Genomic DNA, 25,159 nt, shown 5'->3' on the forward strand with positions numbered 1-25,159 from the left:
AACATAAATGCACCACAACTCAGCGACTTATATTGTTGGCTTGATGGTGCAAGATATTATGAACTGCTCCTGTCTCCAGTGCTAGTGGTATTTTATAGGGACAGGTTAATAATGTGAGCTAGATGAACATAGACATGAAGCTCCGATAAAGAATCTGTAATGACTCATTTCCGCAGTTGCAATAAAGAGGTTGTCCACAAAGCAAAGCAGACAATACCTTACTGCGGGATATTCTTAAATATATCTGCACAATTTCTTCATTGGCATCCGATACTACATGGCCTATATTCATGATATGGAGCAAATTATAGATTTCCCTAATCATCAGGACAGCAATTTTCATGCCACCGAGAGCGAATACTGAGAATACAACCAATTCGATTTCCATCAGCCGAATACATATTCCGATCGCTATTTTTCACAACAAAATATTACTTCAATGATTTACCTGTTCAACAGTATCATATATCAAGAGTTTATTAAGCTCATGAATCCATTCCTCACGGGAAATCCACAATCCTTTCTGCGAGCAAAAGAGCCCACCAGCTCCAAGATCCTACACAACCATCTATCTCAAAAACGCAAATCCATCACTATAACACGCCAAGTCACACTACTGAGTATTACCTCAAACAAAAACCATCCATCCCATGTGTTTTTGCGAAGAATTTTTACCATCCTTAGTCACCATTCTCTTTCCACATTTCTTACGAATACATCCATGAGTAATGTCACTCTCGCATTACATGAATCACCTCAATTGGACGCATCACCTTCAGCAATGGCAGGGCACATGAGCTCGCTACGAAAAGCCTGTGAGGAGATACGTCAAGCCAACCTGGGTCCGGTCGAGGTTAAGACTGGATTTGCGATGGTTTCACTTGTCGGTGATGGGGCGGGTACTGATGCTAGTTTTATAGGAATGTGCTGTGATGCCATTGCTGAGAATGGAATATACATAGAAATGACTGCCATGTTGGCGTCTAGACTAGGGCTATCTCTTGTGGTGAAGGATGAGGAGTTGCTAGCAGCTATGAAGGTGGTCTATAAGTGTCTGGGGGATTTGTGATCATATTTCGCTAGGTATGCAATGGCTACAGATAGAAAGGGCATTAATTCATGCTGGGACCTAATAGAGATGTTCTAATCTGGGTATCTTTTAAGTAGATAGGGTGATAGCTATATGTGAAACTAGACAAATAGCTATCACAATTTAGCTTATTGCGGGTGTTTAATAAGAATATAATAACAAATCTAGCGTACTGATCTAATAGGTTAAATTATAAAACAAATATTCAAGAGATAGAGAAAGAATCCCCCGTTAATTATTCTAGATGGATCACCAATGTATGTACTATGTACATACAAAGGAGGTTCATATTACTACACAGATGTACTGTACTAGTATGCTCATTCTAACACAGCACCCAATTAGAACGTCCGTTTACAGTCTATGTACATCTACTAGAGGGTTTCGCGCAGAACATACTCAGACCCTTTCTCACCTATCAAAACTGTAAATGATCATTCGGGGTACATGTCCCCGTGTGATCCTATTATCCTGCTCGTTAAAGTCACTGGAAGTAATACCGTCTATCATACAATTTATCACAGCCATAGGATATTAAAGTATGTGGTTCATAATATGATTTATTAAATAATTCAGAATTATATGCCAACTATGTGCAAGCAGATAAATTATTCACTATTATTCACCTTTTGGAACCATTGGATAAGAGCTATGTATAGCGGGAAGAGGAAACCAGCTACTTTGAAGTCGCAGCACGTGGTCAAGTAATTTAAGACGGAAGTGCATGATGCATGATAGGGAAGTGCACAGGTGGCTGATGGCACTGCTTATGGGTAAGTAGTGCTATCGATGCAGGGGTCAATGGAACGAGTTGGGAGAAAGGACATAAATAGTATCTAGGATTATGGACATGTTTAACACAGAAGTTTGCTAGTGAAATCATAGCATGGCAATACTATAAAGTCCCAGATCTGTTCTCTGCAACCCTATGAATAATATGGTAGAACAAATATACTCTACAATATAGTTTAATCATTTTTGAGAAACTGTGGTAGGCTTTCCATCGCTTACTATGTAAAGCACCTTAGTTTCTAGGAATTGTGACTTGTATCAATTTTACTGTAGTCCCCTACATGAGAAGGAATTAAACACTGTCATGTATGGTACATGGATCAAAAAATTAAGGCAACAATTTTGTATATTAACTAAGTCTGCCCTAGCAGCACTTTTCAGGTAACAGTTGCAAACTATATTGGTAAACGCTCTATTAACAGTGAGTATGATATGCAAAATTTGCCTCTGTAAGCAAACGATCTATATATTACATGGCCCAGCCCAGAATTTATCCAATTTTAAAGTAGGGAGAAGTATTAGGATACTCCAACGGGCCAATATATATCAGATACAATCTGACAATTATATCAATGAGGTGGTAGGTATCACCTCACTGCACCACGAACGAGGTATCGTGGCTCTTATACAAGGTGCTTGAGTCAAGAACATCCCCGGTAGAGGATCGTATAAAGTCGACCTGTAGGTTATTCCTATCCAAAATCTTGATCGTCGCGTAGCTGAAATCGTCGTCATAGGCAAACTCGGTAAACGAAGGCTTGCTTCCCACGCGGGAAAGGCCCTCGATGTTGCCAGCACCTCCCGCAATAATATACATAGGTGACTTCGGGTCCTTCATGCCTTTCGGATCCGCGGTGTCGTTAACGACGGGGAGGAAACGCTGTGAATTATGTACGTGGCCGAAGATGCCGAGATCTACCCCATACCGGTAGAAGATATGCTCAAACGCCTCCCGGCATGGTTTGCAAGGGCCTGATCCGGTGGTGTACCAGGGACGGTGTCCGGCCACAATCACCCAGGGAGTCAACGTGCGGTTGACGCTCGCGAGATCGGCCTCGAGGAAATCCAGCTGTTGGTTGGGCGAGCCAAATGGGCCGCCGTTTAGACCAGCCGACCCATGCTGCCCATCTGGCGCCTCCGGGAAGTCTGTCTCGGTATCGATCATTGCAATGTGCACCATACCATACTCGAATGAGTACCAGAACGGTGGTTTGGCCAGACTACGGGCCTTCTCAGCCTGCATCTGTGCTTCCTTGTCGGCCGAGTTAGAGGGAAATGCCGTTGGCATCATATCGGCGAAACGATGCATGAAATCGGTGAAGTTGCGCTGTCCGTCTGGACACAGCCCTGTTATGAAGGGAACCTCACCACAGGCAGCTTCGTGGTTGCCTGGGCTTGCCATGTACGGGAAGCGGCTCGAAATAGGAGCAAGCTGGTTATAGAACTGCTCTAGAATGGACTGATAGGCATCCTTACCATGCAGAATGTTGTGGGGTCTTAAAAACCAGTCATCTGAATATGCAAAGTCTCCCGGATGGATTATAAATTCATAGTCATTCTCTGTGGTTGCTAGACGACTAATCGTCGTGTGGTTCAGCTCCGGGTCGACGGCTATATCCCTCTTCGTGGAATCAGAAACAGTAAATCCATCTCGCCCATAGACACCCAGGTCTATAACCACGTCGAAGTTGAATGGGGTTTGATCTCCCGGAGATCGAGGGCTTAGGAAATCCACCACACTGGAGTTAGTCGATACGATCTTGTAGTAGTAGATAGTCGCCGGCTTCAATTCGGTCAAGACGACGGTGTGAGAATATGTCCGAGAGCTGTCGTATGTTGAGGAGGAAGTCGAGCAGGCCTGAGTGCTGAGATTGTCGGCAGAAATACCATACTTTACACAGCTCTGGCTAAGTGTGCCGTAGGTATTCCATCCCACCGAGACGGCTGTGAGCATTACAAGCCAGGTTGTTAGCCAATCTGCTACTGTAGAAGAAGACGAACGCTCAAGTCTCACCATTGGGTCCGTTTATTGCCAGCCGTTGCTGGTAAGGAGTTGTCAAGTCCTTCGGCAACGGTGGATATTCCACAGCAGCCAGTGTACCCTTGATGAGTGGGAGAACGAAAAGAACGAAGGGATAGACCATAGCAAAAATCTCCAACTATGTTTGAGCCCTAATAGGGGACTAGAATTAACTTTAAGAAGGGCAAAAGAAAACGAAAAACAAAAAAGAAAGAATAAAAGACTGACTGAATGAAGAGACTTTACTATGGGAATAGTCCTAAGTAACGGTGTACATGGGTATATATATGTCTTGTTATCTATCATTCTGACGGTCTGGCACTCGACCTATTATTGTGGACATTTCTACCACGTTCCTACGAAGCAGAAGCGAAGATAGAGTCATTACTACTGCCTACGCTATACATGCAATCTATCTAGTAATGGAAGATCACCCACGGACAAGCCAGTAAAGGCAGGCATAATTGCAATGCTGTCTTAGAATTAATATAAATCCACTGGACTAAAAAGGGGCCGAAGTCTTTAATTAGCCACTAGTTATCTCTGAAATATAGGCACTCAGAAGCCTGTTTTAGGGCACGTGTCCACAAAGAGCCAATCAGCTGACCCATGTTCCGGAAAATAAGAGTCAAATATGTGATTGGCTGGTGGAACAAGAAAGTGGGATAAGTAGCAGCTCAGGTTGTGCATAAACAGAGTTATGCTTGTCTTGTTTTTGGGATAACAAAGTTTTTTGCCGGGAACAAGCTTATCTAGAGCCATCCATGTATTAAGCACAAGGCCAGCGCGGTTAGCTCGGGTTTGCATTTTTAGGACCCGAGGGTCTGGTATAAAACCCCCGAGCCCTGTTCAAGTTTTTATACGCACTATAGATGAATCTAAATCACCCAACTTTTCGTATAATTGATGTATAAGTATAATTACTTATTGTCTGTATTTCTGTTACAATCTGGTCGGCCGTCTCTAGGCACTAGCCTAGAGGTAAAACCATTCCACCATAAAAGATACAAAGACAACTGATCGAAAGATCAATTGCTACTAGCGCCCTATATAGGAATAAAGGGTTTAATCCTTAACATATATAGCTTGTCTGCACATAGACCAAATCTACCATACCACAATGACAACTCAAAAATAATCTGAATGAATCTTGGGACCTAAATCAACTTCAGAGGATGCGATACAATGATATGGGCCTGTGATTCAATTTACGGCTTCCACTATGCCCGCAGTCTCATAGCTTCCTTTATTCTTAATGCCTTCTTTCTCCTCCCTCCCTCTTAACAATCGCACCTCTTTCTAAAGAAGTAAATTTCTACAAGCATGAATGGGTTTTATCTCCTCATAAGATCGGTGAAGTGAAGCCACGGTTGTCTCATAGGATGCTGAGTGGTAAATCTGCATAATGAGTGTCACTGTACCAATGGTGATCAGACTCATATCAAGGGAGAAGGACTCCAGACTGGAACTGATTTTTATGGTCTCGGTTTTTCTGCTACGTCGCACTGTCGTGTTAGGTTTGAGGATTAACGGTGTAAGATCGGTGATCATTGGAATCTAATGAGGTACAGGAGCTTCGGGTGGCGGGCATGTTCCTGTTGCGTTGGTTTTTGTTTGACTCTAGCTATGCTGAGGTACTGTGCAGGCTATTGGCTTGGTTGCATCAAGATCCTATTATTAGGAGCTCATTCCCATTCATTTCCTATTAAGATTGTGTTTACGATGTTCACATTAAGATTGGACTATAAGATTCGTGATTATTTGAGGGGATTCATGCTACGTTCTAGGTATTTCCATATGGAGCATTTATTTGCATTATTTGCTACAACTTGGGCTATTCGAACTTTTATCATCAATTTGATCGATGCCGTCCTGTGCGTTTATCCCTATTGACAGCAATCTCAAGAGACGTTCCCACACAGAATCGCGCGCGGCATCCCTAACTGCGATTATGCGAGTCGCCAGTTCAGACGTCTCCCCTATCCTTTGAATCATGTTCCAGCATTTATGTATTGTACGGGCGCTCAGAGCCTGCACTCGTGCCGTTCCCGTGTCAAGAGCACGTCGGTGGTAGGTTAGCACCAGAATGAGCAGGACCGTCGAAGAACATGGAAGGTTCTGGGATAAATCCAGACTGTGGATTTCATCGAAGAGATCGGTAATTTCAGAAATGCACTGATCTATCGGAGATATGTCGCAGCTCACTGCGTATACCGATCCCAGGTAGAGCAGTCGCAGCCAGGTCCGATGCAAGTAGATGCTTCGTTCCCATTCTGTAGGGGTCATCACCGCTGGGTACTGAAGCTGAGCGGCAGATGGTAGCTGAAGCTGCCATTTCTGTAGCTTTTCTGCCTCGTCTGGATGCGGAATGGGGTTCGTGGAAGATACCTTGTCGTCAGGTCCGTTGGTTTCATGCACTAGATTGCTCACTTGGCTGGACACTCGTGAGAACTGCGACAGTTGACAGAGTCTGGTCTTTTCGATGAAAACCTGTGCCTGTATCACTTGATACTCGATCGTACAAATAACTTCACAGTAGTCGACAACAGCCCGTGCTTCGGGAGAGGATACACTGAACTGGAAGTCATCCAGATTGATCATAGTCGTGTCAAACAGCTGACTTTCATCACAATTCTCTTTTATGCGCATCATGGCAAGTAAATCATGCGCCGTCAGCTGGGCATAATTGTACACGCTCCACCATGTACGCCTCCATGTCTGTCGCTGGGATGGGGTTAGAGCGGTACTGTCGGGGTTACGATGAAGACCGATTGACATCGCCAGCGATAGACATATACCCATCCAGTGTCTGGTGTCTTTTTCAGCATCGGGTAGGTCATTCCAATGGATCAGCAAGAGTAATGCCTGGACCGTCGAAAGACGGTCGTCTTCGCAATGGAGTTCTAGGAGAGTCTAAGTAATCAGCTCTAGATGCACGAATGATACGGCATTGACCTTCAGAGCTGGGAGCCGTACCTTTACCCGTTGAAATAATACGTCGCGAGCTGCCTGGCGCGACGTGTACCCCTCGTCGTGGATATGCGAGATATCCACAAACATAGAGGCAGCAAACATAACCGCATGAAATAATAGAAGGCTGATACTATTGCTGCCATCATTCTTGGCGATCGTACACAGGAAAGACTCCAGGTGCAAAATAGGTACCTGCGGATGAACCCATAAGATGTAGCTCTTCAGCAGTTCCGTGCGAAATCTGGCGGTAGGAAGACACAAAGCCCCCTTGTTTTCGAGATACTGGAGGTCACCCGACTCCAGACGATTCGGAAGGCCTGACACGTAATCCGGGACATTGATCGAGACGGGTAGGCTCAAGGGTTGGGGGCCAAGAAGCTGATGGACGATTGAGATATAGTTGTCCAGGGGTTCCGTTGCTGCCACGGCCGGGATGGAGCTATTTCGAGGCAACTCTCTCTGTTCCATTCGACGGATCTGGGCCGCGAAAATCCCCTCTACGATGGGGCGTAAGCAGCTAAAACTGAGGGGGAGAAGCAGATTTCCCACCAACCAGTACAATAAGTCCAAGAGGGGAGGCGCCTTTTAGCCTGGACTCTGCTACATGTCAACCAACTACTATGTCTATGATTTTGTGGGCATCTGCGTGAATGGAGACACTGTGAGACTCACTCATGGGTCGCGGTGCCATCGCATGGGAGATTCAACCGGGAACAATTGGAGCAGGGAATCCCTCTAACCCCGATGTAGCAACGCTCTTTCTGCTCGACGCAATGCGAACAGGCACCTGATTCGGCAGTCCTGGTCCTTTTTGGGTGATACATTGCTTAGAAACTTAAAAAGGTATGTTGATTATTCTCGAATAAGAAGAAAAGAGCTGGAGAAAGAATATTGTTGGGAGAATTCAATGCGGGGAGAAGTAGAGGCGTGGGGTCAGAGTCACTTCGGATTTGCGATCCCCGGATTTGTTGAGAACGCAGGAGCATGTAGACTATAGTTTACGGTTATGTTAATTTTCAATTATATGAATGTATCTCACATCCTAGGTGTCGAGAATGGCAGTATACAGCTGTAGAGAATCAAAACAGTTGCATTTATTCTGTTTAGATCGAAAGGTTGTCCGCTAATCGGGATGTCCTTTTTTTTCTAAACTTTAATAAATTAGTATTTCTGGTGCTTGGATATTTTATGTTAGTTGGATTCTTTATATATTTTCTTGGCATCCCTGAAACCAAGGTTATTAGCAGATCCATCATTCACTTTCGTATCATTCATCCACGTATTCTTCCCCTGGCTCAGGAGTATGACTGCATGCACAGCCCTATGTCTGAGAACAATATTACAGTTCTGTGGAAGGGCAAGGGAACGGAATACACCTGATGGAGATCATTCCACGGTTATTGTCACTCATAAGGTAATTGATGTCATACGAGGTGCAACTCGTATACCTAATTTCATTACCGCCAATCTTCTCCCTCATCAGCTTGGTGGGTTCGTCGCTAACTGGTTGACCAAGAATTAATTCATGGTGATTCTGACACCTTTCTCTCCTCCTGATCGAATCCATTTCATTCCACTCCTTCATCCCAACTCTTTCCCAACTTTCCATCCCCCTCCGTCATGGCCGTTGTGTCCGCCCAAACCAACCGCCAATATGTTGCCTGGATGTCCGCGCTGAGTCTCGCCGCTCTCGTCACCGTCCCCTTGCTCACATCCAACCTACTGCGCAATCGCAAATCCAACAGGTCGGATCACCTCCTGTCGTTGATGGCGATCCCCTCACTCCCCATATTTGCCGAGGCAAGGAGAATCGCGCAGGATTATCCCGAGAAGGTCGCCATCGTCGATGCCACCAAAGGACAGCGCTTCACGTTCGGACAGCTACTGGCCGACGCGTCCGCGCTGAAGAAGCAGATTCTAGAGAGATTGAAGCTCACCGAGACCGCGGATCTAGCCGAACGGCGCGTTGCGTTTCTCGTTCCCAATGGATATGACTACGTGGCCACCCAATGGGCCGTCTGGGCCGCCGGGGGAGTGTGTGTTCCGCTCTGTATGTTGCCGACCCTGTTTGTCTCCCGACTCATCGCTAACCCCGGGCCTCTCATTCAAGGCACCACACACCCCGTCCCTGAATTGCTCTACACGATCGGCGATTCGGATCCCTCCCTGGTTATTCTACACCCATCATTCGACAAATTCGACCAACAGTTGCGCGATGGAATCTCCAAAGACATACCATTCATGTCGCTTACCCCCTTCACACAAGCCGAAACCCCCCAATCCATAACGCTGCCTCCCTTCAGCCCGGCCTGCTTCATGGACCGACGCGCCCTCATGATCTACACATCCGGCACGACCTCCAATCCCAAGGGATGCGTCACCACCCATAAAACCATCACGTTCCAGGCGAAATGCCTGGTCAAAGCGTGGGAGTACGGCCCCTCCGACCACCTCATCCACGTTCTCCCTCTGCACCACATACACGGCATCATCAACGGCCTCGCTGCGAGTCTGATCAGCGGCGTGACCGTCGAAATGCACCCCAAGTTCGACCCCAAGGTGATATGGGACCGATGGCAGGATAAAGGATCATCGACCATGTTCATGGCCGTGCCGACCATCTACTCGCGTCTTGTCGACTACTACGAGGCCAACATTCACGGCACGGTGAATGAGAATGCCGCCAGGAGCGGCGCCAACGCGCTCCGACTCGTCGTCAGTGGCTCCGCAGCGCTCCCCACCCCCATTAAGTCCAAGTTTGCTGCCATCACGGGCCAGACCCTGCTGGAACGATACGGAATGACCGAGATCGGAATGGGGATCAGCTGCGGGCTGGAGTTGGAGAAACGCATCGACGGCAGCGTCGGCTGGCCTCTGCCGGGGGTTCAGGTGCGATTGACGGACAAGGAGACCGGACAGGTGATCGAGTCGGTGGATGAGGACGGTATGATCGAGATCAAGGGTGATAATGTCTTCCGGGAATATTGGGGTCGACCCGAGGCCACGGCCAAGGAGTTCACCGAGGACGGATGGTTCAAGACGGGGGATGTAGCAAGGCGCGACGCCTCCGGTGCCTATTTTATTCAGGGTCGGGCTTCCGTCGACTTGATCAAATCAGGCGGATATAAGATTTCTGCGCTGGAAGTGGAGCGTAAATTGTTGGGACTGGATGCCATCCAGGAGGTTGCTGTAGTGGGACTGGCTGATGAGGAATGGGGACAGCGCGTGGCTGCAGTTGTGAAGCAACGCGAAGGAGTGAGTTCTATCTCTCTATACAAAAAAAGAAGAAATACAAAACTAACTGTTAATACAGACCGAGCCCCTAGGCCTCCAGACGCTACGCACGCAACTCAAACAGGAGATGGCACCGTACAAGATCCCGACGGTGTTGAAGGTCGTCGACGGGATCGAACGCAACGCAATGGGGAAAGTAAACAAGAAAACAATTATACAGAAGTACTGGCCTGAGAGTGCCTGAGTCGGAACGGTCAGTATTAGCTGATTCTGATGGTTTCTGTACAGGAAAGATGATCTGCATTAAAGCGCCTGTTCATTACTGTGTTAATTACTGTCTGATTAGACTGAATACAACTTTCAACGCCTCTACTATCCCGTTCCTGCGGTAGAACAACAACCCAACCCAAAGGGGGTGGAGGGGGAAGAATTCAAGAAGATTAAGAACGCAACAACTCCACGACCATCCCATACGCCCTAACCTTCTTATCCCAATTCTTAGTGCCCACCTTGGCAACCTTATCCCAAGCATGTCCACACCCCTCAAACCGCTGCACCACGACCTCCTTTCCTTCGACCTCGCCAATCCTGTTTGCCAGGTCCTCCGCCTCCACCGCCATATTACACTGCGCGGCAGTAACAAACAGACATTTCTTCGGATAGACACCCGGTTCTGCACGCACAGGGGACACCCTAGCATCATCGGGACTCACGCCCCCTCGCAGATAGCAAGCCCGAAATAACGCAAGCAACCAAGGCGGCAGGGGTGTTCCCGACTGATCAGGCGCTTTCTTCTTATACGGGCTAATGCTCATGTCGCAGGCGGGGTAGAACGCGATCAACGCATGCAAGACTCCCGATGGGGTATGTGCCGCGGTTGATATGGCGATGGTAGCCCCCGCGCTGAACCCGCCGATACTGATACGTGAGGGGTCGTACAGTTCTGGGTGGGATTGCACCCACGCCAGTACGTCGGCTGCGTCGTGCAATGCGGCGGGACATGGGTGTTCTGGGGCCAGACGGTACTGCACGTCGATGACGGTGTGGGATGCTTCGCGGCTGATTTGTTGGCAGTAGGCGTCATCGAGGCCGTGGCCGGGCATGACGAAGCCGCTGCCGCAGAAGGTGATGAGTACGGGAGTTGGTTGGGGGTCTGTTTTATCGGGGGGATGGTAGATGTGTAGCTTGATGGTGCGGTTGGGTTCGCGAGATGGAATCTGTCTGATTTCGTCCGGGGCGGACTTGATGGCTGGGAGGAGTTTTCTCAGGAAACGGAGCAGCATAACTATGGGTTTGAGGATGTAGTAGGATGGCATTTTGCAGTTGTTTTCTGTAGAAAAGACGGTTGAAAAGTGAGGATGGTGAGGGAGTAGTAGATGGAAAGAAAGAGAAAGGGGAGGTGAATCTTCGCCATTGGTGCGGACTGTCAGTGAATATCCTCCGAACTGGTCAGAAAGTCCCCGTATGGATATATGTCCCCGTTGTATGAAAGGTGGGGTCAGGGATCCTGCATGATGCACTTCTACTGCAGGGACACTAACTCTGAGTTTATTATATTAATTTAGTTCTATACAGTGGTTTACCAATCATTCAATTTCATCTTTAATCATCACCTATTCAATCCACGACGTACCACAAGCCATTCAGTTCAGGACAAGACAAGCCATGGAATTGGTGCATCCTTACATCTCCATATACCAATCAACAGCCATCACGTTGCAAGGTAACCCGAACCAACACTAGCTTCATCGGCGTCCCAATTAGGAAGGTAAACGGCCTCACTCTTCTTGCCTATATAAACCCTCGAAATCGTTGACTAAAATCCATCATCCTAGGAAACAGTCCCTATCTCAGAAAGGTAATCGTCAATCCAATCAACCATGTCCCCCAACAATAATAACAATAACAATATATCCCTCTTTCCCGCCCTCCCAACAGATGCTCTCACCATGGTAGAAGTCCACAACGAAGCCTTCGCCAACGACGTCCTCATCAAACTCATGTACGGTCCCCCGGAGGAAGGCACCATCCCCTTCGCGAAGGACCTGGAGCAGATGATCCGCGAGAACGCCAACATGCGATTCGTGAAAGCCGTCGACGGCGACTCGGGTCGCATTGTCGGCTGGACTTGGTGGATTATCTACCCGGATGGAGAGACCCATAGTAAAGGGGAACAGGCAAATCTTAAAAGAAATGCTACTCCGCCGTCGACGGCCATCTCCCCCCAGTTGTATCTGGATTATCATGGTATAGTGGCGCAAAAGAGGAAGAGATGGATTTCGGGGAGGGGGGCTGTTAGTAAGTAGTTTTCTTAATTTTCTATTAATTTGATTTGATATGTGATTGTTAGTTTGGGTGTGCTGTCTGATCAAGAGTAATAGCTGATAGATATAGTCCTCCAAGTCTTGGTGGTTCATACAGAATATCAGGGTCGAGGTATCGGGACCAAGTTACTGATCGCCGGGGTGGAAGAGGCCAAACGTCTTCGATTGCCCTCGTGGTTGGAATCTTCGTCAAAAGGATATACGGTTTACAAGAAGTGCGGGTTCCGTGATATTGGGGAGGATCTAGATATGGACTTGACGAAGTATGGTGCCACAGGGAGAGTGAAGACTCATTGTATGTTGATGGATGATGTCAATACTCAACAGATATAATAAGAGTGTATATATGTTCCTATACGGACCTAATTTTCTAGAGCTATTGCGATTTTCCCCTTCTAGATGCCGCTGCTTTAATGAAGATACTCAAGTAGGGATATATAATAGTCAGGAAAGCATCCAACTGTGGAGAAAAGCTTTCTCTTTTTCTACAAAGGTATACAAATTAGTAATAGCTATGGCGCCCTAAACTTATCATGCTCTGTATAGTTTGGGAGTTCCATATTGGGATTTAGATGGCTTGCTAAGATGCACAGTGAGTTAGAAGCCTGTAATGATAAAACATAGGCATTTCTTTTCTCAAAAAGAAAGAAAGAAAGAAAAAAAGGATTAACTGGACTGTTCCCCACCCAAAATTATACCTTGTAAGTAGAGCAGAAGGAATAATAACCACAGTTCCCTGTTCTAGTGATAGTGCTATCTCTTTGCTAGGGGGGTAAAGGGAAATGACGGTGAAAAGCGTTACGAGGATAAATAAATACAAGTCAACTCTAGCGTGGTGCATTTTATTAAGGCTACCTCACTCAGGCTGCTCATCCCAATTATGTATATAAATCACCATAGTATAGCTCATCCAAAGTGTCATTTACTGGTTCAAAAGACTGCTACACTACGCTCCTCAATTAAGTCTGGAATATCCACCGAGGATCCTTATCTCCTCGGAAATCATCCTCCACATCACCAATATCCCCCATCAGGGCTTGTAAACCTTCCCTCTCGCGCACCTGAGCCTTCTCGGCGTTTTCCCATTTCAGGACCTTCCACAGAATTCCAACCACCAGAATATTTGCCAGGAGATATCCCAGAGAAAATCCATGTCCGACATAATATCGAGGACTCATCTCCGTGCGATAGAGCTGGGTCCCCAGAACGGCTCCGAGATTGCCGATCGAGATCTGCATGGCATTGGCGATGGCACGCTTAGTCTGTCCGGAGACATTGTTTGCCGGCCATGAAAGCACAATAGCGACAGCGGGGTAAATACCCGCCGCAGCAAAGATGGTCCCTAGGTAGGATATCCCAGGCCGGTGGTCGGTGAGGAGGAGAATATAGCCAATGCAGGCCAGACTCGATGATCCCATGATGAATGGCGCGCGGATCTGAGTGCGTTCTGAAAATATGGCAACCGTGACGGTAAATATGAATGCGACAGCGTAGGGAGGCACCGAGAGTAGTTGAGCTTCCGCAGCAGTGTAACCCAGCTCCTTGATGATAGTTGGCTATTCTCGATTAAAATTGTATGCGTGACAAGAGCAGAGCATTTGGGATCTCTCACCAGGAAAAGAGACAAAGTATACATCGGGAGAGACATGGTGTGAAACCCAAGCCCATAAAGCCAAACCTTATGGTCTTTGAATGCGTCTGCTACTGCCGACCAAGTGAATTTCTCGTCGCGCATGGAGTCGTTGTCGTTTTTCAGGCGGAATTGAATATATTCTCGCTCTTTTTTTGAAAGAAACTCGGCGGTTGAAGGATAGTTGTACACCCAAATGTAGGCAATAACAGACGTGACCACTGTCACAAGCCCTTCCTGGTCACTTTGTCAGCGGGTTGGCAAGAGCAATGGCATGCCTTGTTATTGGCACAAACCAGGATAAAGATCCATCTCCATCCGTTATATCCCCCGACTCCTCGCATGTGTCCAATACCCTATGAATGGCTTTAGTGAGATATAATAACTTACTCCATGGCGGCGTACCCAAGCAAGAATACCACCAAAAGCACCAGCGAGAGATGCAGCGCTGAAAAAAAGTGCCACTCGATAGTGTCGCTCATTTCGTTTATACCACATGGACAAGTAGAAAACGACTCCGGGGAAAAGTCCACTTTCAGCAATTCCAAGAGCTAAAGTCTCACTGGGGCCTTTCGGTCTCAACGGATCGCATGATCCATTAAGAACAGGCTCCCTAATACAATAAGTATTTGGCCCTTTTGATGGATAATCAGTCCATACCTGTCCGTGACGTGAGGTAACCGGCGTAGTTCTGCACAACACCGAGAAGCGTTGCCACAATACCCCAGATCAATGTGAGAGTTGGAAGCCAGATTCGAGGCGTTGTCTTTTTCAACACGATGTTGCACGGTATTTCAAATAGCACATAACCAATGAAGTATAATGTTAGCCCTGTTAGATACTGGTTTCCAGCTATGTCGAAAATCTAATATCAGTGGCAGTGACTATCATTTAGATTGGGGAGGCATAGCGCACTCATGTTGATATCAGTCGTCAGGCCCTCCAGGCGAGCATTGCCAACTGCCGAGAGAATAGTCAGTCTAAACCCTTGCAAGACAAGAAAACGGTTATGTACACACCATTGCTCCGATCCAAAAATGATAGAAGATACAATACCGTCAACGGCGGAAGCAAACGGAGGTCCAGTTTTCGTAGTAGGGCTTTCTCATTAATTCCATAGTGTTCATCTGTAACGGTACTCGCAACACAAGATGCAGACTTCAATTCTCCCTCTGTGGAAGGAAACTCCATCTCCTTCTTCTCGTTCAGCTCCGCCATAGTATCAACAATACTCGGACCAAACAGTTGTTGATAAGGATGTTTCTCTGATCACATCTGGAACACGCCGATTATTTAACCTCCCAAAAGATAGCTGACACACTACATGGCAAGCAGCACATCATCTTTCCCGCAGTTCGCGCGACAGGACTGAATACGAAGATGATTTTTATGGGGTTAGGACCTTATCGGTGGACCAAGCGAGTTAGGGCGACCAACAAGTCGCACTGCACAATTATCTAGGCCTGGAGTTGGAGAGCACCAATGCCGAATGAAGCGTATGTTAGGTTGCTGATGAGCAATTTGGGATCCATGATGACGAATGGAGGGGCTGGTGATCATGTATCACATCCGTGTCTTCACAAGGGCGCTTTATGCAGTATGTTCCAAATAGGTGGAAAAAAACAATATAGGGACAGAATTGGACTCTTGGGAAAGAAAAGTAAAGGTATTTTATAATATTCTTCTATTTTAATGTCAGTTTTATGCAAGAACTAAGGGAGATGTTTGATCCAAAAGTAGCCGATCGTGTGGAGATCACGCCATCGGCACGTGGATCAAGTGATGGGGAATGAGATAGGATACCGTGTTGGTCGGAGTAAAGATAGAGACCAGATGGATCGCGAAGTGTAAATTGATAGCAGTATAAGATGGGAGAGATGTAGTATCAGAATTAGACATGGTATCCATTAAAACAGACAAATTTAAGTACTTCAGTGTCATCCAATGTCATTATTCATCAAATATGAGGGTATAAAGTCGAAGACATCGCATGTTTCAGGCTTCCAGGCAGCCAACCCATCCTTTTCCTTCCTAAACCCCAGATTTCAACGCCAGTCCCAAGAGGATGCCCACGCACAAAGTAAGAAAGTGACAAGGTAATAAAAAAAAAAAAAAAATCAAACGAACATAACACACAACATAGAAAACATACACCACAAAAACACCACATAGAACACATGGAAATACATTGTACAACCATACATAACACATAACGGAGTCGTCGAGTTCATAAAAAAGGAAATTCATCTAATCTATCATGGGCATTCTAATTTCCCTCACGAGAAGCCTACGCAATATATGTATAGACACTGCATAACTTTTGGAGAAAGCGGTAAAATCAGAAACGCAAGTCAAACAACGCATCGTCGAAGTGGTCTTCAGTGACACGAATATCACAAAGCCTTCTGGGCTCCCTCTTCTCATATGTAATATAGTCCTTGAATGGCCTAAGGCGCCATAATCAATGCAAGCAGAGCCATGCGGCAGTAGAGGCCATATCTCATCTGTGAGGTCAAAGTCAGCATACACGCGACTACTTAACTCAAAAATCGGGAGGGGAAACCAACCTGTCGGAAGTAAGCCGCCCGTTGATCGAAATCGACCTCCTCGGCAATCTCCGCGTTTCTAGGCAGAGGGTGCATCACAACCATGTGGCTCTTGGCATGCTTCAGGAGAGCATTGTCGATGACGAAGCTGTTCTTGAGGCGCTCATACTGCTCAAGATCGGCAAACCGCTCCTTCTGCACGCGAGTGGAGTACAGAACGTCGGAGCGGGCGACAATCTCAGGGGTCAATTCCTCCGACTCCAAAACAAGCTGTCCTGAGGCACGGATTTGCTGACGGACGTCCTCCGGCAGAGACAAGTCCTTAGGAGCCACAAGCTGAATCCGAACATCATAGAACTGGAGCAGCTTGATGAGCGAGTGAACAGTACGTCCGTACCGAAGATCGCCAGTGAAGGTGATGGTCAAGCCGGTGACTGTTCCTAGTTCCTCACGGATAGTGAAAAGATCAAGGAAGGCTTGGGTAGGGTGTTCAACGCTACCATTGCCGCCGTTAATCACTGGGACTTGTGAGAACTTGGCAGCAGTTTCAGTACTGGTTGGGTCAGGGTGTCGGAGGACGACTGCATCTCCGTAGCAACCAAGGGTACGGAGAGTGTCCTGCAAAGTCTCGCCCTTCTTTGTGGACGACTGCTCGGTCGAAATGATCACAGTCCGACCTCCCAGACGCTGCATAGCGGTATCAAAAGAGGCTGAAGTCCTCGTAGACGGCTCGTAGAAGAGAGTGCAGAGAACGCGGCCCTTCAAAATGTCGAGAACACCCTGCCGTTGGACGCCAAGTCGCATTTCTTGGGCCACGGTGAAAAGCAGATGCAGATCAGCTCTGGTGAACTGCTTAACAGAAAGGACGTGCTTTTGCTTGAATGGGGACCGCGACAACATCTCAAGGAGAGAAGACGAAGCTTGAGGCACTGGAGCGTACAAAGGCGGACCAAGCTCAGTTGGCGCTACCACTTGATCCAGCGTCCTGCGCACAGGCCGGATAGGCGTGCCAGAAATCGATAGCCGTCTGTCAGCCTGAACCATGGGCGACAGGGCTTTGATAGAAGGCGATGCAGGCACGATCCGGTGACCAGACATATCCGTACCCTTAACAGCATCAGGAATGATCTCACCATCGAGACAAGAGGTCCTTCCTTGGAAGACAACACGCTGGACAGAGCCTCTCACGTTCTTTCCGTTCAAAGGAGACCAGGAATGTGCGCTCTGGTACAGATAAGGACGATCGATTTCAATCTCAACCGAGCTATCTGCTTGGTCATGGAGCTCAAAGATCCTCTTAGGGTTCTCGTAAAGCCGAGCAATGATATCGTCTACAGTCAAGCGACCTTCAGACACCGCAGTAAAGAGCAATGGCAGGGACTCAGCAATACCGACGACTGGGGAAGCTTTGTCACCAGCAAGTTGGAATGGGATACTGCCAATAGAAAAGACGTCAATGGTGCTAAGGTGTTCCCATAGAGCCTTCTGGTCCTCAGCGGAAGGCAAAAAGCTGCATTCCGGGAAGTCGCTCCTCGAAAGGAAAAGGCAAAAGATAGAAACATCACAAGTGACTTTCAGACCCTTCTCCTTGCTGAGCGCAATAAGACCAATGTCCTCCTTGGAAGTAACGCTCATGACGTGGATGTTGCGATTGTGCAGGCTTGCCAACAGCAACACCGATGCGAGATCAGTCGATTTGGCGTCTGTGACGATAGGCTTAGTTGAAGGCCATGAGGCAAAATGGCTGGTGACAGCTGCAACCTTGCTAACGTTTCCAGAGAGGTGGTTGAAAGGAATGAAGAGGGATCCCACTTCTCCAGTCACCTGGCCAATCTGCTCCGAGTTGTTGTAATTTGCCACCACGGAGAAGTTGAAGTCGCAGGCAGCATTCTGTGCATTCTGTTGGACAACCCTCAAGGCACGAGCGTCGGTGACAGACGCATCAACACCTACAGGCATGACACGCACCATGCTGAACCCAGCAGCAATCGAAGCCTTAGTCATAAGTTCAAAATCCTTAGAACCAAGTTTCATCAAGTCGGGTACAAAAGCAGCAATATTAATCAGTCCAGGGAGAATGATAGTGCGGTGACTAGTCTGATAGTCGATGGTACGCACGTTCAAGTCATAATGGCGGGCAATCGCTTCGATCAGGATCTTCGCATTCTTGACATTTGTCACCAAGGGAGTTTGGTAGTCCACAGCCATCCGGCGTGTCCGATAACCCTTACTCATATAGTTTGCAGGACGTCTGAATCTGTTGTTCGATGGCAAATTGATGTAAAGATCTATAAGATTGTTGGCCAAATGCTGAGTTAGAGAGTACTCGGATTTAATGTCTTCCTCCTCGCCTGGAAGAATTTCCAGGTACTTGACAGGAACGCCATTTTCCTTCAGGAAGTCGGCCGTTCCAGCGGTAGCAAAGAGGTTGAACCCGATCTGGTGCAACTTTCGAATTGAGGGTAACATCTCCAACTTCTCCTTATAAGATCCGATAGAAAACAAAATGTTACGCTTCGGAAGGCGGAATCCGGTGGATAAGAGGGCTTTGAGGTAGGCCTCATATTTATCACGGCCAAATGAAGCCACTTCTCCGGTTGAAGCCATTTCAACACCCAAAACAGGATCGGCTCCCGAAAGTCGGGAGAATGAAAACTGGGGAACCTTCACTCCAACGTAGTCCTTAGGAATGTTCACAGGAGGGTATTCAGCGAATGGAGCGCCGATCATAGCCTTGGTTGCCATTTCAATCAGATCAACACCCATGACCTTCGACACAAATGGGAAAGATCGAGAAGCTCTGACATTGCACTCGATGACCTTGATGTCGTTATCCTTGGCAATGAATTGGATGTTATACGGACCAGTGACATTAAGGGCATTTCCAATCTTCCTAGTAGCCTCCTCGATACGGCGAACGGTCTCAGGATCCAGATCCTGGGGCGGCAGGATCAATGTAGCATCACCAGAGTGAACACCGGCATTTTCAACATGCTCCGAGATGAAGTGACCAACCATGACTCCGTTCAGGGCCACAGCATCCATCTCAATCTCCTTGGCATTTTCGATGTACTTGGTAATAACAACAGGATGCTCACGCGAAACCTCAGCGGCCTGGTTCAGGTAGGAAGCCAAATCATGCTGAGAGTAGACTGTGTTCATGGCGGCTCCTGAGAGCACATAAGAGGGCCGTACAAGCACTGGGTATCCGACCTTGTTGCAAAACTCGGTAGCTTCTTCAATGCTAGTGAGCTCCTTCCAAGACGGCTGATCAACACCGATGCGGTCAAGCATCCGGGAGAATTTGTAGCGGTTCTCAGCACCATCAATCATTTCCGGCGAAGTACCCAGAATGTTGACATTAAGGCGGTGGAGGGGAAGGGCGATGTTGTTTGGAGTCTGGCCACCCATGGAAATAACCACACCGCTAGAGGATTCCAGCTGATAGATATCCAGTACGGTTTCCAAGTTAATGTTCTCGAAATACAACCGATCCGCCTCATCATAGTCAGTGCTGACGGTTTCAGGGTTGTAGTTTACCATGACAGTCTTGTGACCCTGTTCACGAAGGGTGCGAATAGTTCGCACAGAACACCAGTCAAACTCGACAGAAGAACCAATCCGGTAGACACCAGATCCTAAAACCATAATACCCTTATCATCAAAAGCAACGTCATGCTCCGAACCATTGTACGTGAGATACAGATAATTCGTTACTGAGGGAAACTCAGCTGCAACTGTATCAATCTGCTTGACAATAGGGATGATGCCCGCCTCAACACGCAGTCGTCTAATTGAAAGCTCGTTAGAGCTAAGGAAAGTAGCAAGTTGGCGGTCGGAGAAACCCAGCTGCTTGGCCTGTCGAATAAGCGGCTTGGGCACAGTTGTGGCATTGTAGTTAGCCATGCGTTTTCCGAAATCACTGAGACCCTTCAGCCTGCTAAGGAACCACTTGTCAATCTGGGTGAGCTTCCAGATGTCATCGACACTGTATCCAGCAGCCATGGCATTGGCAATAGCGAAGAGACGCTGGTCGGAAGGAGTCTGCAATTCACCCTTGATAGACATGAGGGCGTTTGTCTCGTTAAAGCCAAGGTTGTTAAAGTCCACGGAACGAATTGCTTTCTGGATTGCCTCTTCAAATGTTCGCCCAATGCTCATGACCTCCCCGACACTCTTCATCGAGGAGCCAAGCTGAGTCGAAACACGGGTGAACTTCTTAAGATCCCAACGAGGGATCTTAACAACGCAGTAGTCAAGAGAAGGCTCGAAGCATGCACAAGTGACCTTGGTGACGGAATTCTTGATTTCGTTTAGAGGGATACCTAAACCAAGCTTGGCAGCAATGAAAGCAAGAGGGTAACCAGTGGCCTTTGAAGCAAGGGCAGATGATCTCGACAGACGGGCATTGACCTCAATAATGCAATATTCCTTTGAAAATGGGTTAAGAGCATACTGAATATTGCACTCTCCGACAACACCAAGATGGCGAATAACATTGACGGCAGTGGTACGCAGCATATTATAGTCCTCATCCGAAAGGGTTTGCGAAGGAGCCACGACAATGGAGTCGCCAGTGTGGATACCAAGAGGGTCGAAATTCTCCATGTTACAAACTGTGATGCAGTTGTCTCTTGCATCTCGGACAACTTCGTACTCGATTTCTTTCCAGCCCTTCATACTCTTCTCAATAAGGACTTGGGGGCTAGCCGCAAAAGCTTTTGTGCAAAGATCCTTTAGCTGATCCATGTTCTCAGCGAAACCACTGCCGAGACCTCCAAGAGCATAAGCAGCACGGACAATAACGGGAAATTTAATATCTTCCACAACACGCAAAGCCTCTTCCAAACTGGAAGCCGATGCAGACTTGGCACATTTCTCATTAATCGATTCCATGCTTCGAGCGAAGAGCTCACGGTCTTCAGTCGTGATGATTGTGTCGATGGGCGTACCGAGGACCTTAACTCCCAGGCTTTCGAACTCATCCTTGAGCTGGATACCCACTTGCAGCGCAGTCTGGCCACCGAAAGTTACGTAGATTGCATCCGGGCGCTCGTGCTTGATGACTTTACGCACGAAGTCTGCGTTCACGGGAAGGAAATACACCTTGTCTGCGAGACCCTTAGACGTTTGGATTGTGGCGATGTTGGGGTTGATTAAGATGGTGTAAATTCCTTCTTCCTTCAGAGCCTTAATAGCTTGACTTCCAGAATAGTCAAACTCTCCGGCTTGGCCAATACTCAGACCACCACTTCCCAAAATCAAGACTTTCTTAACAGAGACGCGAGGTGATGCCTCGATGTTCTCTTCTTTCGTACCACCAGGGAAGGACACAGGCTTGCGAAGAGCTTCAGCTGAAGCAATGGTATCCTTGATGCTATTGATGAACACATCGAAAAGGAACTCTGTATCCCTAGGGCCAGGGGTGCTTTCAGGGTGGAACTGCACACTGAAAAAGGGCCGACTGACATGCCTAATACCCTCATTGCTACCATCATTTGCGTTCACAAACAGTTCCTCCCAGCCTTCGGGCAGAGTTGTTGCATCAACAGCATATCCATGGTTCTGAGAGGTGATATGGCACTTTCCGGTCACCATGCTGGTGCAAGGAATATTGTGGCCACGGTTACCAAACTTCATCTTTATAGTCTGGGCGCCGACTGCACGCGAAATAAGCTGATGGCCCAAACAAATTCCAAAAACAGGAATGCGTCCCTCATGGAGGGTCTTGGACAGATTCTTGACTGTTGTGGACATGGTAGCGGGGTCACCAGGACCGTTCGAGATGAAAAGACCGTCGTAGTCCTTGCCAGCAAGAGTGGGGAAATCATAATCCCAAGGCACAACCAATATTTCGACACCACGAGAGAGCAAGCAACGTAGCTGGTTGAGCTTCAATCCAACATCTAAGCAGAGAACGCGGACTGGCCGGCCGGAAGGGTGTTTGAGAGCAACACTTTGAGGAGGGGAGAAGAGGCTAGGTTCCCGAATGGAGACTAACATAAACTCTATTAGAGAGAGGAAAAAGAAAAACCTGGTGAAAATTATGCCCAATTACTTACCCTCGTCCACAAGGTTCTTTTTATTAGGATCGACCCATTCAGTCTGCTCAAAAAAAGATCTCCAGCTATTCTTCTCCGTGGGGAATGAGTCTACCGCGTTATTGATACACTCGGCCTTCTGGAGCAGCATACGGCCAAGCATGCTACCCTTCTGACGAATGCGTTTGGTAAGAGCCCGAGTGTCGACACCGTGGATGGCAGGAACACCCTGTTCCTTGAGCCATTGTCCCAAGGACGACTGGGCAAGGAAATGAGAATAATCCTCTCCAGCATATGTTGCAACAACAAGAGCCGCGATGTGAATTTGGGTCGATTCGAAGTGCTTCGGCAACGTCTTCAGCAGCTCGTCCATGGTCTCTCGGGAGGGCACACCATAGTTGCCCACAAGGGGGAATGTGATGACCAGAATTTGACCGCGGTAGGACGGGTCAGTGATGGACTCAGGATATCCAACCATACCGGTCTGGAAGACCAATTCTCCCGCAATGCTCTTCTCAGCACCAAAGCTGTAGCCCTGGTAGACAGTGCCATCCTCTAACTCGAGGGCAAACAGTCTATCGCTGCCGCCTCGAACTCGAGAAGAAGCAGGAGGGATCACGGCAGCATTATTGAGATTCATGGCCGGCAGCGGCTGCAATTCCTTGTTGATCTGGTTGTAAGCCACGGCCCCTCCAGACAGGGGGCTGGAAGGAAGTGCAGCTTCCTCGTGACCAGCTGGCTGCGACATTGCAGTAAATGTGGGGGGAGGGAAGGTCCTCTCGCGGACAGTAGGATGAGGTATTCACTCTACCGTAGCATCAGCAGCCTCCACGTCTCTTTTGGCAAGGGAATTGAAAGGCTGAATGCCTTTTTGCTGCTTCTGCACGGGAGGAGGAATATAGAAGAAAGGGAAAAAAAAGAAATCTCGTTGGAATGGCAGAAATAAAAGTTTGTGAAAGGCGGGCTGGTTGAGCTCTCTCATTGGTCTTCAGACCACACTGATCCGGGGATCATTGGTCATTCTGCCGCTCAGCGCCGCCTGAAAGAAAATTTTCTTCCATTTTTACCCCCACTCTTACCCTACCTTATCCATAATAATAACTAATAACAATTCGATGCTGGTACCATCTATCCATAGGAAAATATATTATTTACTAGCTTCTTCCATGGCTCTATCTATACCTAATACAGATCCTTGAGCCAGATAGCAGATTTTTCCCTCCTAGCTTTCCCAGGTAGGAAGCAATTTAGCAGGACCTTGCACATGCGCCAATGGAGGGGTTTGCCACCGATCCATAGCATTTGCAGGCGGTCAGCCAGCTGCCTTCCGATTAGGGCTGCTGAGTGCCGGTCCCGATCCGTTCGGTTCCAGTAAATTGGCTACCTGGAAACCAGTCATCTCATCTTATGATCATGCATGATGCATTTCAGCTACAAATTAATCAATAATACCTAACCATAAAATCCTTGCTTAATATCTGCTTGCTTATAACATCTTATAGGTAATAATTGTATGAATGTTTAAACTCTTCACATAAAATAGCTTTAACTTACTGCTTTTTCCAAAATTACCCACAAGATGTTCCCTAGCACTGTCCTCATCCGTATTTTCCAAGTACCAATCCACCAAGTGAGAAGTGCTAGCGTCAGCGAACGGGATAAAGTGAACTACTTGTCCAATAACGACTGCTCTCACGCACACGCTCGATACAAGTAAAGTTATCCCCCAGGCCACAGGTTTGTTTCATACTCATGTTTCTTGGGTACCTTGCCTGACGAGATTTAGGTATCTCCGATATTGCACACAAATGCGACAACTGTGAAATTATTGTCGATGAGCTCGATGTGACCATATGCTACCAACCTTTGTGGCAGAAACTCTAGAAAAAGCAGACCGAAAGCAGACTGCAAGCAGATACAACTTGCAGATGTTGGTTGTTTTGCACATGCCATCAAGGTAGCCGACACCGAGTTTGTAATTAAGGAAACTTTCCATCATCCTATCATGAGAATTTGCAACCTACAGAAAAGCGCATCTATGAATGACTTGGCCATCATCCTTTTATTCTGCGATACTCCGGCAAGTATTAACGGGGAAATGGTGTCCCAAACGGGCTTGCGTTTCAATATCAACGTGCTAGTATCCTGGCAGACAATTCTGCGCCCGCAAACCATCCACAGAAGCGGGCTCAATAAGTCTCTTCTCCAGCCTGTTATTTGATCGTGACCGACTCGTTCTAGATGGCTTCTGCAAGCTGCCGAGGCCCTACGATTTGTCCACTCTAAAAATTTTATTTCATAGTGACTTTGGCAGCCATAATTTCTTGATTCAGGAAGATGGCACCGTGGCCCTGGCAGATTTTGGTGGCTCTAGGATCGACAACACCTCAGCTGCGGTATCACATTCCAAGCAATATGCTAGGCCGTGCTCAGATGACTTTGACTCTACTTGACATATTTGCTCTTGGAGCGATTACCTATGAAATCAACGTTGGACACCAATTGTATG

The 25,159-nt window shown here is 47.4% G+C and overlaps 8 protein-coding genes across 8 annotated transcripts; 3 read left to right on the forward strand and 5 right to left on the reverse strand.

Moving 5' to 3' along the window:
- Nucleotides 1-721: 721 nt before the first annotated feature.
- On the forward strand, nucleotides 722-1,069 carry ATNIH1004_000189 (uncharacterized protein; the record flags this gene model as incomplete). The annotated part of the gene is made up of 1 exon (XM_033564912.1): nucleotides 722-1,069. The coding sequence occupies one exon, from the start codon at nucleotides 722-724 to the stop codon at nucleotides 1,067-1,069; it is 348 nt and encodes a 115-aa protein (XP_033430669.1).
- A 1,405-nt stretch (nucleotides 1,070-2,474) lies between these two features.
- On the reverse strand, nucleotides 2,475-4,026 carry ATNIH1004_000190 (purple acid phosphatase family protein; the record flags this gene model as incomplete). Its single annotated transcript, XM_033564913.1, has 2 exons — nucleotides 2,475-3,826; nucleotides 3,897-4,026. The coding sequence occupies 2 exons, from the start codon at nucleotides 4,024-4,026 to the stop codon at nucleotides 2,475-2,477; spliced, it is 1,482 nt and encodes a 493-aa protein (XP_033430670.1).
- A 1,691-nt stretch (nucleotides 4,027-5,717) lies between these two features.
- ATNIH1004_000191 (transcription factor domain-containing protein) lies at nucleotides 5,718-7,566 on the reverse strand (the record flags this gene model as incomplete). Its single annotated transcript, XM_033564914.1, has 4 exons — nucleotides 5,718-6,815; nucleotides 6,879-7,372; nucleotides 7,425-7,472; nucleotides 7,548-7,566. 4 exons carry the CDS (start codon nucleotides 7,564-7,566, stop codon nucleotides 5,718-5,720), a joined length of 1,659 nt encoding a protein of 552 aa, XP_033430671.1.
- Nucleotides 7,567-8,495: 929 nt separating this feature from the next.
- On the forward strand, nucleotides 8,496-10,353 carry ATNIH1004_000192 (acyl-CoA synthetase; the record flags this gene model as incomplete). The annotated part of the gene is made up of 2 exons (XM_033564915.1): nucleotides 8,496-10,130; nucleotides 10,189-10,353. 2 exons carry the CDS (start codon nucleotides 8,496-8,498, stop codon nucleotides 10,351-10,353), a joined length of 1,800 nt encoding a protein of 599 aa, XP_033430672.1.
- Nucleotides 10,354-10,549: 196 nt separating this feature from the next.
- ATNIH1004_000193 (putative esterase/lipase) lies at nucleotides 10,550-11,425 on the reverse strand (the record flags this gene model as incomplete). Its single annotated transcript, XM_033564916.1, has 1 exon — nucleotides 10,550-11,425. One exon carries the CDS (start codon nucleotides 11,423-11,425, stop codon nucleotides 10,550-10,552), a length of 876 nt encoding a protein of 291 aa, XP_033430673.1.
- Nucleotides 11,426-12,058: 633 nt separating this feature from the next.
- Nucleotides 12,059-12,864, forward strand: ATNIH1004_000194 (GNAT family N-acetyltransferase; the record flags this gene model as incomplete). The annotated part of the gene is made up of 3 exons (XM_033564917.1): nucleotides 12,059-12,272; nucleotides 12,504-12,728; nucleotides 12,833-12,864. The coding sequence occupies 3 exons, from the start codon at nucleotides 12,059-12,061 to the stop codon at nucleotides 12,862-12,864; spliced, it is 471 nt and encodes a 156-aa protein (XP_033430674.1).
- A 528-nt stretch (nucleotides 12,865-13,392) lies between these two features.
- On the reverse strand, nucleotides 13,393-15,281 carry ATNIH1004_000195 (uncharacterized protein; the record flags this gene model as incomplete). Its single annotated transcript, XM_033564918.1, has 7 exons — nucleotides 13,393-13,989; nucleotides 14,046-14,300; nucleotides 14,360-14,419; nucleotides 14,469-14,676; nucleotides 14,735-14,915; nucleotides 14,979-15,023; nucleotides 15,083-15,281. 7 exons carry the CDS (start codon nucleotides 15,279-15,281, stop codon nucleotides 13,393-13,395), a joined length of 1,545 nt encoding a protein of 514 aa, XP_033430675.1.
- Nucleotides 15,282-16,510: 1,229 nt separating this feature from the next.
- ATNIH1004_000196 (bifunctional carbamoylphosphate synthetase/aspartate transcarbamylase) lies at nucleotides 16,511-23,398 on the reverse strand (the record flags this gene model as incomplete). Its single annotated transcript, XM_033564919.1, has 3 exons — nucleotides 16,511-16,567; nucleotides 16,631-22,617; nucleotides 22,672-23,398. The coding sequence occupies 3 exons, from the start codon at nucleotides 23,396-23,398 to the stop codon at nucleotides 16,511-16,513; spliced, it is 6,771 nt and encodes a 2,256-aa protein (XP_033430676.1).
- Between the last annotated feature and the right edge of the window lie 1,761 nt (nucleotides 23,399-25,159).

Source organism: Aspergillus tanneri, assembly GCF_003426965.1.
Source record: "Aspergillus tanneri strain NIH1004 chromosome Unknown AapTan_2_pilon_pilon_pilon, whole genome shotgun sequence".
In the NCBI taxonomy this organism is placed as follows: Eukaryota; Fungi; Ascomycota; class Eurotiomycetes; order Eurotiales; family Aspergillaceae; genus Aspergillus; species Aspergillus tanneri.